Here is a 15,034-nt window from a genome sequence, read left to right as displayed (position 1 = left end):
GGTCTGACATTGGGCTTTCAGGGTCGGATGTCTCAGCATTAGGCTGGAGTGGGAGCATAGAGTCCTGGTTTTGTTGTGTTCCTCTTAAGGGGACAAAGTTGTTGCCGTCAAATCAGAGTGTCCAGCTCAGCATCTGTGGTCAAACGCATACGAGGGGCTGCAGCGTGGGCGCGATGGTCAGATGGTCAGTGTCAGCGAGGCTTTTGTTCCACTAGCATTGTATTTGTGCAGTGAACGGGAAAACAACAAAGGAGCCCAAATAAATCATTAAAATACACAATCCCTCTGCTTAAACATCTGACTCCTTAGTCATCCTCGGCACAGTGCCGAACAACTGACCTCAGCGGGAGAGAAGGGGACAATTAGGTCACTTCATGATTGCATTACTCAAATGACACATTAATGTCATGGTGCCCTTCATGCATTTCATCAGCGTTGGTTAATGATGAGGACAGGAAGAAAGATGAGCAGAGGATATTGATTGCTTCATGTTTCTATGATCACATTGCTCCGTAGAAAGAAAGAAAGAAAAAACAAGTATCGCATACAAAAAGGTAGAATTCATTTATTTACCCATTTAAATTACCACAGGCTCCGTTACAGGAGGAGCAGTCTATTATTCTTGTAAATGATGTGTGTGGATAACAGTGTTTTGAAAATATATGTAACCGTTTTATTGCACAGTCCCATAACTCCAGCCCTGGCTGTGAGATATTTGTACACACAGTGACCGCACTACTGAGGGGTTATGGAATAACAAGGAGCATCATGCATTATTAATGGGCTCTGCTGTGAATCTGTTCAGAATAATAACAGCGATTTCCCAGAGCCTCATTACTGTGTGTTTTTAAAGCATGTGTTTGGTATCCATGGACACCCGCTCTCACATTCTCCTCCTCTTCCCTCTCCCACCCTCCTCTCTCTCTTTCTATTAGGATTCAGGTCAAGCAAAGCACTTGCTGTTTTTAATTTTCATTTCATCATAAGCACTTTAAGACTGTTGCCAGTGCTTATTTGCTATTTTCCTGCAGACCTCTTCACTCTGGGTTCTGACAGGACAGATGCCACATTTAATCACAGCAGTGAAACGGGGCACCATTTCCATCCCGAGCTTGAGAGCCAATCACTGCAATTGCAGTCCGGCCTCAGCTCCGGGTTCCAGATACTTTCTGTAAGATGACTAATTGAAAACAACAGAACATTCAAACGTTCTCTCAACCTGCTATCACAGAAGCTCAGGAGTAAATTCTTGATGTAATTTGAACTACCATTAACCTGTGTTTAATATCTCCCCACTACTGTGAGGGGGAAAAAATGGTCCTCTCTTGGCCAATGGATTCAGAGTCTATTGTGCAGATATGATAATTATTGTTTGCCTGCCTTCCCTCCCCCGCACACCATTTTATTCAAGGGAGCTCAGCAAACCCCCAGGGATGTCTTGGAAATGAAGCGATTTTGAAGGGACTAAGAAAGAGGCAGAATCCAATGCACTGGTGTGTGAGAAAGGAGACTGTTATTGAGACAAGTGCCTGTTTACATGCTGACCTCGTCCAGCATCAGTACTGTTTTTACACACAGTTACAACAGATACCCTATTCAAAACACTGAGAAACAGAAAGCAGGATAAAGGAGCCAGCATAAAGGATTCCGCTTTACTGTTATTTTTCTTCTATTAATCGTCTATAAAACATACAAATGTTTTCTTATATACCTTTTAATAAACTATTAACTTTAAATATGTACAGTGCCTCGAAAAAGTATGAATTCCCATGTATTTTTTTTTCACATTTTGTCCCCTTAGAACCAATTATTACAATATATTTTTGGAACTTTAATTAATAATTGAAAGAATATGTGGGTTGGCACTTCTTTTACCTAAATAAGATTAAAAGAATGTTTGTCCATGTATTAATTGCCCCTCAGCAAATTCTCTGTAGAACTACCTTTCAACAGCTGAAAGTCTTTTTTTTTATTAGTCTCTACCATCTTTGCACCTTTATAGGCAAGAGTACTTGCCCGTTCTTCTAAATATCTCAAGCTTGTCATGCTTGATTTAGATTAGAGACTACAGTAGATACAGGTCTGGACTTTGACTGGGCCATTCAAACACATGAATAGTTTTAGATCTTAACCACTTCAGTGGCTCAGTCTCAAGTCATTTTTGAGTTTTTAACAGGTTATAATATGGCATTGGATCTCAGACAAGCTTCCCTGTAGATTTGAAATTTATTCACCATGTGTTGGTAGACTTGTAGTTGTGCCATGCAATTTCCATGTTGTTGGATGATGTTTATAACAACCTCTTTTAAATTATTATTTGTAAACCTGAGATCCTTGATCCTCATATTGTTTGCTCACAAACAAATATGACCTCTTGCTTAATATATGTTCTTACACTAACATTAATTTACACACGGTAAGTAAATACGTGGCTTTTATGGGTGGTTGGCAGCACTGGGCTTTATTAAGAGCAATAAATTTAAACGGAACTGAATTTGTACATGTATTTACTTTATTATTACAATTCTACTATTATTACTCTTCCAATTATTCATTAGTTTGTTTTTGTCTTTCCAAAAAATAAAATAAAATATTTTAAAGACTGGAAAGTACTGTAACATGACAAAATGTGAAAAAAAGTACATTTTGAATTCTTTTGCAAAGTACTGTAATATGTTCTCAGTAGCTAATGTGATGTGAAAGAATTTCGTAGAAATGACGGCCTCAAAAGAAACTGATTCCTCCAGATAAATATTTGATTGATAGTTTAATTTTAAACAGAGACACAAAGAAATATATAATAATACTTCATACAAAATTATGGCTACGATCATATTAATGATGGAATGCCTCTGGACTGTCTTCATGGCTGCGCGAAAACTCCAAAATTAAGTTACATTTTCTACTGCAAGCTGCAAACACCTTCCCCCCCCCACCAGAGAACTTCATAGTGATATCCATTTATCCTAGGGACAGTTTGCATCTGTACTTGGTGTGTAAGCAAAAATACAAACAAAATGAATTGCTGCTATTGGAACTTATAAAAAAGTATAAAAGAGCAGAAATGCAATATGTGATACAGCAATCCACAGGTCATTAAAACAATGTTTTAATTAAAGCCTCACATATTAAAACTTTACAACAGGTGATATGAAAAAAAATGTACATTTTCTTTTTTCTCCTGTTGACTTCTGTACAACTGGCAAACAAAGAAAACAAAACAATCTCCAATACATTTTGCGTTGGCTTTGGCAGTGCAACAAACTGGCTCTGCATTATTTTTCTGTCAATATCAGTATTGGTAAGCAGAGTAAAAATACAAGAATCCATACATCATCTGCCTTGATCCTGAAATCTGTAAAATATTAAATTTTATATGCAAAAAAACCCAAAGCAACATAATTAAACTGTTATACATTTGACATAAAAGCAATAAGATTCATTTAAGAAGTTATTTTTGGGATTGAAATTCGGCAGAGACAGCCAGTTACACCCTTTTTGGGAAAATAGTCTGGAGGGTAAATTGCTGCAAACAGGAGATCTCATCTCTTCTCTACAAAACATGTACAGCAGATTACAGCTACAGTTTGATGGTGTGATGACATAAATGATTTATGGCAGTTTCTGTCTCTGTCAGTTCAGTCATTCATCCAGATAACTGCTTCCAAAGGCCTGTTATTTCCAGTTCTCTTCATTCTTCAAAGAAATTGTCTGCTTTTGTGGCATGGCATGAAAGTGTCTTTAAATATCACCGAGCCACCCCCTGTGTGATGATTTGAGCATTTAGATTTGCAGGAAAGATGGAGGAAAGAAAGTCTTGTATATACTGGCCAGTATGGGAACAAACAGTTGATGTGTGGGTTCCTGGTTTCCAGCATAGATCTAGTGAGTCACCTAACACAGGCAAGGAGTGATACAAATGTTTTCCAAATGTCCTTGCACTGTGCTGTTCTCGCATCTCTGGCCTCATAAATAAAGCTTTATTGTTAAATAAAAGAGAGGAAGATAAATGTCTTCAGCATTTAGTGTAACCAGTAAGTTCAAATGATCAACTGAAAGACATCACAAACAACCACTGGGTTCTCAATCTAAGAAGCTGTGATCTGTTTGCAGCCTCTTCATAGACGAAACCCCAGAAAACAAGTTGACCCTCTGTACATGTATGTGCATAACTGTCTACAACAATAAACATGTTCTTTATATAACATTCTAAATTTTACACACTTCTTAAGTGCAACTTGGAAAAGCAACAACGGGTGATGCTTTTATTCTATTCCTGTTCTTTAAAATTTCCATTTGGCTCAGTAAATGCTGACCTGTGAGAGGACCTGTGCATGGGCCTGAATTTGGGAGGGGTGTGGTTGCTGCTGAGGGGCCGGCTGAGGGCTTCCAAGGGATGCAGAACCTCCTACTGAGTGAGGTGTACCAGGTGAGTGCTGGGGTGGGGAACACTGCGACTGGTGCTGCTGTTGCTGCTGCTGCTGTTGTTGGAGATGTTGGATCTGCTGCTGATGCAGTTGATGTTGCATTTGCATGTGCTGCATTTGCATGTGCTGCTGTTGTTGTTGCTGCTGTTGTTGTTGCTGTTGTTGCATATGGTGCTGGTGCTGCTGCAGCTGCTGCTGGAGGTGGTGCTGGAAATGCTGATGCTGCATCTGCTGCTGGATCTGTTGGTGATGCATCTGCTGCTGCTGCATTTGATGGTGCTGGAGGTGCTGTTGCATCTGTTGCTGCTGTTGCTGCTGCTGGAGCTGCTGCATGGCATGCTGTTGCACTGATTGCATGGGTGGACTCATCTGAGACACTGCTGTGGACTGAGCACCCGCAACCATAGGCCCGCCAGCACCCATCTGGCCCAACAGCTGCGGAGGCATCCCGGAGGACATGTTCTGGTGGGAAACTGTTACTGATGTCACAACATGGCTGCCCCCTAGTCTCATCTGTAGAGGTTTTGGAGCAATAGCCCGTGGCAGTGCTTGCTGCAGGGCCTGGGAAGCTGATGGCATGGCGGGATGCTGGTTGTGGGGCGTAGGTAACACAAGCCCAGGGGAGAGGCTGGTGGAGGCCAGGGTCTGCTGAACGGTTCGGATGGTTTGGGCTTCAGCTGATTCTGCTGCAGCCTGGATGGATTGACAAACATGACCTTTTATTGTTAAGTTCAGAATGCCTTATAGGTAATAAAGTAAAACATTTCTTAGTTTAACTTCGGATAAGGTAAAAATACGAGTTCTTACCTTGGAGACCAGGCTTGCACGGTAAGCAGCGAGGGCTTTTAAATATTCCTTCTTGGCAGCTTCTGTTTTGCTTTTATAAACCTTTAAAGGGAGAGATTTGGGTTCAAATTAGTAAAAAAAACTATTTTCAGAAAATAAAAAAATAAAATAAAAAAATATCTTAGGAGTACCTGCTTCTGTTCCTCTCCAAGGCCATCCCACATTGAGGCTACAATCTTAGACACTTCTCCAAAAGTAGCGTTGGGGTTTTGACCTTTGATAGCAGCCTGAGTATCTCTGAAGAACAGGGCATAAGCAGAAACTGGCTTTTGAGGCTCATTGGGATCCTTCTTCTTTTTCTTTTTAGGAGTCTTGGGCTTCTTTGTCGGATCCATTGGTGCTGGTCGCTTCTCTCCAATAACCTTAAATAAAACAAAAAATTGACATTTTTCTTTATCTTTTTTTTTACTTTGTGGCACTTGCTGGTAGATGGACAGGAAATGCGGTGGAGAAAGAAGGGCAGAAAAGGTGTTTGGTTCAGTATTCAAACATTAGATGCACTTGCTTTACCCCTGCGCCAAGCCAAGCCCCAAATTTAAATAAACCTTTAACTTTACTAAAATGGTTTCTCACAATCTGTGAGACTATTGCCTATTAATTTCCTTACATATAAAGAAAAGTAACACATGTTTTTTAAACAAGCCAGTCCAAATTGGAAGATAAGAAAAATGGGGACATCTAAACATCTAAAATAACACCTGCCTATTGCTTTACTCACCCTGTTGCCGTCGTCCTGATCGTCTTCGTTGATGGAACTGGATGGAGAGGGTGTTGCTGACTTGCTGGCAGGGGGTGATGGTGACGTATGGTTGATGTTGGGTCCAGCCATATTCAAACTCAACTGTCCATTGAGCTGTGATTGGTTGATGGTGGACAACTGATTCCGTGACATCATGCCATTAGGGCTGTTCATGCTGATGATGGATTTCATTACCATGGATGGATTGGATGGGTACTGTCGTAGATGACCAGGCCCAACATTCTAGAAAAGATAAATGGAAGAAGTACAGAGTAAGAAATAACATAGGAACTATTTTATAAACTTAAAACATTCTTACTAAGACATTCATTTAGTCATTTAGTTTATTCTTAACCTTTAGACAACTGAAAGCCAAACTGATATGAAACATATCTGGTTGAATGCAATGGGAACAACAGGAAGGGGCTACATATGTTGTTAAAATGGGAATTCTGATTTAGAGCAGCATAAGGAATTGTTGTAAGACCAGGAACAGGATGACTAAAAGACAATAGGTATGGATGAGCGAGGAAGCGTTTACCCTCTTAATAATATGGTGAAGCTATGCCAATATGCAAGAAGACAACCAAAGAACAGATCCAAAGGTAATGCTTTAGATAGAAAACCCACTAAGGCAAAGAGACCAAGTAAGGGCTCGATAGTCAATTATAGGTCTATTAACTTATTAAAGGTATAAAAAAAAAAAAAAAGTTCACAAACTAAGTTAAGATATAGAACAAAATGAAAAAAGGCTCCATCACTGTCAAACCTTTCATAGAAATGGCTGAAAGCATTCTTACTAAATAACATTTTGATAGTCCGTGTCTGTGAACCATCTTTAGGCTGCATAATAGGCGCAGTATTTGTGTCGAAATTACAAAAACCATCATCCAATACCCAACTGTAATCAGGAAAAAAAAGCGAATTTGCAGGTCTTTGAACACTCTTCTTTTTCCACAGTGACTGAGGGCTAAAGTTGAGGTATTGTGAAAATAAACAATCAGGCATTTGGTTTATGTATACAGGCTAAGAAACTATTGGGATATGGGATTGAGCAAAACGTCTCTCTCCTCTTTCTATGTGCTTTTTTTTCATTAAGACAAGTGTAGATTACAAGCAAATATTGAACATCATAACATTAAAATCTTTGCCAGCCCCAGAGGGCTGTTTGTCATAAAATAGTTTAAAAGACAATAAAAAAGCCTAGCAAGATAAAATATCAGATATATCACACGTAATCAAACAAAAGAATTGTATTGAAACCCTAATGGGCTGTTATAACTAAAAGACTGGTGTTTTTTGTAGAACAGGAATTATTACAAATAAAAGCTCCAGTATTTTAAAGTAGAACAAGATGTAACATCTGTGTTTGGTTTTGTGCTAAATTGCAGGGATCTAGAAACTAAGACTGCTTATATTTAAAATGATGGATTATGTCTGTACTTTAAATTCAAAAGAAGTGCTTTTTATATCCAAAAAGAAGGGTTTTTAGCTTGTATTTATTTAAAGAAAAAGGTAACTAAATTGTTCACATTAATTTTCATTACCTACAAGATTCATGAAGCCATAGCAGACACAGCAAAGAAATACAGGGATTTAAAATGGAATTGGTAAATCATCTGCATAAAGAGGTTATAGAGAATAATTAGCTATAACCTAATGTATTTTGTTTCATCTCCATTATTAGCCTACTAATGTGTCTAATACTCCTCTATCTAGCTGTACAATGCTCATTTCTGAGAATACGTTCTACTCAGTGTTACACCTTGCTGCCTGAACTCAACCTGTATTCATGTGATGGGGGGAAAAATGGGTCATAGCATTCTATTGACTGTTCTGTTGAAGATTTAATGTCAAGATGTACTAACTATTGAATATCTTTTCATTGAACTCATAAATTATCTTGACAAATAAACGGTGGATCATCCAGCTCTGATTTTGGGTAAATCACAGCTCACAGCTTTGATAGGTGAGTTTTAAGGGCCAACAAAAAAACAAATGTACATAACTTTAAATGGTACATTAAGAATAGTCTGTACATGCCATAACATTAGTCTAGTAACTGCAGATATGTTTTGTTTTAAGGGTGTAAATCAACAGAAGTATTACTTTTAATACTATATATTTTACCAGGAAGAATAAGGAAACAATAATAATAATAAAAAAGAAAATCATCTTTATAAATCAATAAGCTAAAGCCATCAAACCAGCACAGCACTTCCTACAGGTCTGATTTTTTATTTTTCAAAATGAAACGTTGAGCTCTTCAAACACTCCTAAAGTTACAAACAACATGTTTACGCTGATTGTGGCAAGGATGAAATTACAAGTTCTGCTTGGTCTCCAGAGGGAAGACTGATCAGAGAGCCAGCAGAGCTGACATGAAATAGAGAAGGAGACATGAACAGAACAGAAAAGCTGACTTGTTCTCCCTGGGTACATCCATCTGCTATTCAGCAGCGCAAACTCAATCTCTCCTAACATCAACACATCATAAACCCATGCACCTGGCTTTATTGAAAGAACCTTATGAATGCCGGTCTTCAAAAACAATATTGTAACACTATTGCAGACAGGCACATATTGGATCTACAATCCATTTATTTTCCATACGCTGTGTCCTCCTTATCATAAATACAATATACCAAGTGAGAACAGATTTATATTTACAAGTGCGAGCAGGTTTATGAAAAAGGTGGTGCAATGCCAGGGAAATAAATAAAAGCAATACGCTTGTTAACCTGCAGGTTTGAAAATCTTGCAAATAAAAGCTGCCGTATACAGACCTGTAACCAAATAACTATTATTTAAATATCTGCAAGGACTATTGTCATTACTGAGAACCGAGTGGCTAACAATTTGCTCTTTGCTTGCAGAGAATATCAAAGGCACACACTGAACTGATTAGTTGTGGCCGTCTGTATAAATTAATAACATTTTTATGCAATCTTTAAGGAGCAGTTCTGACTCCAAGCCATCAACCTTTCTGATGTCTGTTTGTAATTTGGGGATTTTTTCCAGTTGGCTACAAATTAAATGCTGCACATTTAACAAAATCAGCTTAGCTGATCATAGTTTGATACAGACTTGATTATGTTACATTCAGCATCATGAAAAATGTGTTATTTTCCACGTGTAGAAGGATCATTTATTTGCTAGCATCTTAGACTGAAAACATTGGAAATGCACTAGGGAGTAGAATTGGCCCAAATTTCGCTCAATGAGCTTTGATCTGTGAAAAAAGCTTGATTTTTTTAAACCCATATCCTGTAAACACACCATAACTAAGAATTCTTTCCATTCTCGCTCTCAGTAAACATAATAAACTTTGTTTTGGTTTAGTAAAAACTGAATAATGCATTGCACTATATAAAAAATATTATAAAGTGTCCCATATATCAATGGCATTGGACTGCTTGGATGTAATATTTACTGGGTCATTATATTTCAAGGACTCTTCCATTTATAATCTGCATGCAAATAAAATAGTCGGCCAGCTGAACAGGCTTTCACTGCCCTTGATTTTGTTTTTGCTATGGATGTTTAAGCAGTAAATACTGTATTCAGTCATTGAGGAAAATAAATATTGCAATTAATTTCTCTCTAAAGTTGCAGGTCTTATGGCGACCTGTTCTAAGAAATGTATTTTTTTTGGGAGGACTGTACAACAAAGCCCTTTATCAGTGCATATTGATATCAGCCATCTTGAATAAATGCCAGTGTTATGATACTTGATTAAAATGAAAGCCTGACAAATTAGAAACATTAAGTAACAGATGTCTTGATTGTGAATATAAATCTGACAAACTTGTGTTTACCTCTGTCCCCAAGCTTGCTCATTTGCATTTTGATTGCAGTATCACCAGCAGTCACAGCAGTGAGATATTTTGATAATGATCATGAATCTGCAAATAAGTCTTTATCTTGAAAACACAGCAGCCAGATGCGCTTGCCCTTATTTAGATTTACATGTTTGTGTGGATATGTTTCCCATAAATGTTTTTTTTAAGTAAAACAATAAAACAGCAAAAATTAACACTATATTTTTTAATGTCCTTCATATAAAAGGAGTAAACAGCTTATTTCCCACATTACTGTTGAGCTGAGCCTCTTAAAATCTAAACATGGAAACATGAACAAAATTAAAAAGAAGAAGAAAAAAAAAAAGAAAATCAGTTTATTGACAGTGCAAAAAATCTTTCTCACAGTAAACACTGCAGCCAGTCTCCAATGAAAACATAATACATTCAACCACTGATAAAAATCTCAGCACTGATGTCAATAAATAAACAACCTCAAATCTTTTTTTAAAGATTCTGGAAATCTGAATTTGGGCAGAATTTATGAACAGTGGCACCAAGCTGTAACAGGCTGAAAAGAATGTTAACAAGTTCAATTTCCATTCAATCAATGCCAGAGCTCTTGGAAATGTTCCATGGCAGGAGAGGGGTAAAATCATCTATATGGTAATTATAAGGATGAATCCCCCAGTAACTTTCGCCAGCATGAAAGGTCAGTCCTATTAAAGATAGTTTATCAGCGCTCTGCACATATTCCTTTACTCTGCTTCTAAACGGGTACATGTTTTTTTTTTCTCCCTCCATTTTCTGCAACCTGCTGAAGTCTGTACTTAAGCCAAATGAGAAAAATGGAACTCTGTACCCTGGTAAAGGCTATAACGGCATAAAGATAAATTATTAGATAAATTATTATTTTCTTCTCCCACTGTGCCATCTCAGTTAAACACATTTCACAGTCTTACCTGCTCTAATTGGGAAAACACAGAATTATGCACTTCTAACCCACAATTAAAATGCATTTCCTTACTCTGCTAACCTCTGCTCTCAGACTCTAAACCCAACAGGCAACCTCTCCTCTCTCCAGTTTGGTAGAACCACCGACCCATACCCCTATCTACAATTTCTCTTTATAGATTATGTGTATTTAAAACCTGTCCAACATGACATCATTTCAGTTTGAGAACCTTACAAAAAAAGAAAATTACAAAATCAATCATGCAGAAGGTCAAGCTGAGACTTCATTACAAGTATTGCATGCCTGCATGAATATTTTTCATTTCTGACTGACCCAATATGTCACAATTGCTGTCAAGGAAGAAAAAAAAAAAGAGGGTAGAAAAAAAAAGAAGTAAAAAAAAAACCACTCTCTTAAATTGATGTACAACTCATGTCAGTGCCTCTTGGCTTGAAAGGGAGATAAGAGGGATGTGTAGGAAAACAGGCTTTCTGCAACAGTGCTCACATTTTCCATTTCATTCAGGATATAGCGGGCTTTCAGAAGTGAAAGGTATTGTACTCATTGGTGATCGGCAAAGGATATCAAACATTGTAAGAAGTTAAATCCGAAAGAACTTGTTTCAATAAATTGACACAACATTAATTTCTGAAACAAGGTACTTGTTTCAGAAATTAATGTATATACCTGCATAGCCCTGGAATGTACATTACTATCCAGGTATATACAGGGTGCCAGTATAGCATATTTCCACTGCTGCAAACACTGGCAATGCCACTGTTTCTTTCAAAGGAGGGAATGGCTCATTACCAGCATTTACAATACCCATTTAAAACCATGGCGCGATCGGTCCGAGCACGGTAAAAGAGAAAACTTTTGAGTTTAAATGGCAAGCAAAACTGAACCGGACCATGCCAGACACAACAGTTCTGGCTCAGTTCCTCAGATAAAGATGGCATTAGCAGACCGCGTCCTCTCCTTACATTCAGCCTCCATAATCATGAAATTTCAGACATTCATAAAAATACTAGCTTCCTTCCATGCCACACGATTTCGAGTGATGATTGTTCTTAGCAGTGTGATGAACCTCAGGGTCTGTCATTGTTTCCAGCATCTGTAAAGTCCTGATTAGACTATCGTTTGTCTTATCCACTTCCGAAAATCCAACTCTGTCAAGTAAATTCACCAAAGGCTGCCTTCTTCGCCTGACTCTCCGCAAACAATGAAATATCATAAGTATAACCAAACTTCCCGAATGTTGCGGTCGTCGCCATGTTCATTTGCTTTTTTAGCTCTAGAAAGTGGTAGTGCCGTAGATCGTCAATAGGAGGCGAGGAACCGTGATAGCGTGGTGTGTAAACGGTCGTAAGGAACCGAGCTCGGCACGGTTAACTGATCCAAGCTCGGTCTGAAGTCGACACGGGTCGGCTTTAGAGAGAAGTGTAAATGGGGCTATAGTGACCAACAAAATGTGGAGACTGCCATCATTCAGGTTTCTGTTTTGACCTGCCTGATTTAAGACGAGGCAGTTTAAAAACGGAGGCTGAACTTAAACAGTCAAATTAATAAAAGAATAACAGGTTAAAAGTCATATGGTGACTCTGCTGTTTTTTCTTTTCTTTAGTTTTTTTAAGACTAGTTCCTCCCTAAGAGTTTATTACAGAACACTCCATAAATTAGCTGGTACAGTAAATGTTTTCCTTTAAGCTGATAAAACATGTTAAAATCTCTCTAAATTAAAAACATACTTACATGATGAAGTCATAGCAATACAAGTAGTCCACTGACTTTCTAGGGGTGTAAATAATAATCGTTTTGTATCGATGCATCGATCCAAAAGCCGACGATCCGATGCATCGACACGTCCGCAAGATAATCGATTCATGTTTTTTTTTTCCTCCGGTCTATTTTTATCCATTTCCTCCTGGGCGTAATTCTCCCTCCCGTGCTGCGGTGCCGCTAAACCTATTTTGCCCTCCTACCGCGCTTCCTGGTTATACTCTTACAGCAGTTTGTTGCAGCAAGCTTGACACAGACATTTTTAAATTATGCTCAGTATTGAAGCGTGGTCTGTGCTACACACTGTGGGTCTCGATACGGCCGAGGCGGTGAGGAAGTGGGGACAAGTTTAGTCCGACGACGAAGGGACATGAGGGCAAAAAGAGCGGAGATTCAGCTGGAAAAAGGCTCCCAGCATTCTCGCGCACCTCGCTCTTCTAGCGGGTCAAACTTCACGAGTTGTTTTCCGCAATTTCGGTCATAAAAACAAAACAAGCCGGCCTCCTGTCTGCTGCACTGTTTGCGGTCAGCTACAATCTGGGAGAGGAGCAGCGGAGCGTCTCTCAAGGGGGCGGTGACGTCGACAGTCTGAAGCCTTCTTCTTCTTCTTTTTTTTTAATGGCGGTTGGCAAACAACTTATAGGTGCATTACCGCCACCTTCCAGAATGGAGTATAGACCAGACAAACTATTATATTCTCCCTAAAATACCCGTTCTTCTTAGAAAATTAAAAATACTCCCAAAAACTACATCCCCAGATGACCTTTGAAACAATTCCCTTATATGTAGTTTATTTTTATTCCTGTCTAACTCTCTAAGCAAGATCTCTCTTTCCTGAGTATATTTATTACATTCTAAAAAAAATATGTTGGACAGTTTCTCTAGAGCCAAGGTATTGCATTGAACTCCTTACACTGATATTGTGCAGTATTTTTGCAGTATTTTTTGATGCAACTTTTCTACTTCTGTTATTTGCTGTTGTTTCTAAAGAAAATGTATAATGATATTACAGCTTTCATTGATTTATTTCAAACTTGAAACTTTGTTTAGTCTGTAAGGTGTAAAAAAAAAAATATATAAAAAATAAAAAATAACCGATTGATCGATTAATCGAATCGAATCGTGGTGTATTCTTGATTATCGAAAATAATCGAATCGTTTGGTCAGGAAATCGATACTGAATCGAATCGCCATGATGGATGTGATTTACACCCCTATGACTTTCAGATTATATTTTGGACTCTTTTATAATGTTCTTGTTCATTCTTTAAACTTTTTTCCATTTATTTCTTGAAATATAAAATTTAAGATGATTTATCTTGGCTTATGGACAAAGACTAAACTTTTTACAAAACTTCACAATTAGAGCCTAAAGCCAATATTGCTCTACACTAAAAGAAAAAAAAAACATTTTAAAACAACATAAAACAGCTAACAGTCACAATGTTGGACAAATTATGGGTGAGAAGGGCTGTTATTGCCTAACTTAAAAAAATGTGAGAAAACCTTTAATACTAACATAACGTATGTAATATTACAAATATTATTTTTACCACAAAAAATAGTAAAAAGTGTTTCAGAAATATATAATTTATTATCCTATTTGAAGTAACTTCATCTTACAATATACATTTGTTTTTTTGCTCAAGTTTGACAAAGAGACATTGGGTAATACCAACAACCTTGAAGAAAATCTGAAAAAAACAAGTTAATATCATTACAACCCCTAAAAAAAAATGTTGCACTTTCTGCCTCTCTTCTTTTACATATATATGACTAAACCTCAGTGCTATTAAACATCAGCGTATCTCCAGCTGTAAAGCTAATGTCGTGTGAAACAGCTAGTTGTGAATTAAATGAAAAATACATAATGTGTCACCCCACAGTGGTAAATGCGATGAGACAGCGGGGCTCGGATCCCCTGAATATTGATTTTAACATCCAATCCAACCAGTTGACTACTGTAGGCTTTGGATCCAATCACAGAGGATGGATAGCCCATTTCAGAGCAAGCTTACATGTGTCAAGAAAACCCTAAAATGTGGTGAAGGCACCAGGTGTTTTTTGAAATGGAACCCACAGACACTTGCTGTGCAGCATGCAGAAAAAGAAAATCGAGACGAAATTGTGAATAAAGCAATACTGGCAGCTCTAACTCCAGTACTATTTGGCACTATTGAGACTCAATCACAAATCAGGAGGACACATGCTGTGAGACAAAAATGAGTCAGAATCTTGTTAGGAGAGTAGATTAAATAAATAATGACTTCAGATTCAAGGCTTGCTAGGCACACTGCAGCTGAAAAAATGTATTCCTTTTTTGTACGAACCCCGCATCTGTGTCCAATTTACAAGACATACACTGAACATTAAGGGGAAGGAGAAGAATTAGCAGAACACTTGGCAATGCAACGGCGTGGAAGCAGGTTTTCAAAAGAGCCTAGGTATATTTACTGGATGGGTTTCTCATTAAGTTGTGATAAGAAAG

At 37.9% G+C, this 15,034-nt stretch overlaps 1 protein-coding gene across 1 annotated transcript in view; it reads right to left on the bottom strand.

The window, feature by feature from the left end:
• Nucleotides 1–2,752: 2,752 nt before the first annotated feature.
• Nucleotides 2,753–15,034, bottom strand: part of tox3 (TOX high mobility group box family member 3) — a 55,085-nt gene continuing 42,803 nt past the window's right edge. The window contains exons 4-7 of the mRNA XM_038267248.1: nucleotides 5,992–6,255; nucleotides 5,405–5,635; nucleotides 5,235–5,315; nucleotides 2,753–5,120 (exon numbers count right to left, since the gene is read on the bottom strand). Coding sequence (XP_038123176.1) covers nucleotides 4,302–5,120; nucleotides 5,235–5,315; nucleotides 5,405–5,635; nucleotides 5,992–6,255 — 1,395 coding nt within the window. The 3' untranslated portion in view covers nucleotides 2,753–4,301. The remainder of the gene's footprint in view (nucleotides 5,121–5,234; nucleotides 5,316–5,404; nucleotides 5,636–5,991; nucleotides 6,256–15,034) is intronic.

Source organism: Cyprinodon tularosa, unplaced genomic scaffold, assembly GCF_016077235.1.
Source record: "Cyprinodon tularosa strain WSP-4 unplaced genomic scaffold, ASM1607723v1 ctg667, whole genome shotgun sequence".
NCBI lineage: Eukaryota > Metazoa > Chordata > Actinopteri > Cyprinodontiformes > Cyprinodontidae > Cyprinodon > Cyprinodon tularosa.
Note: the sequence above shows the minus strand (reverse complement) of the source record. Positions and strands in the feature narration are given on the sequence as shown.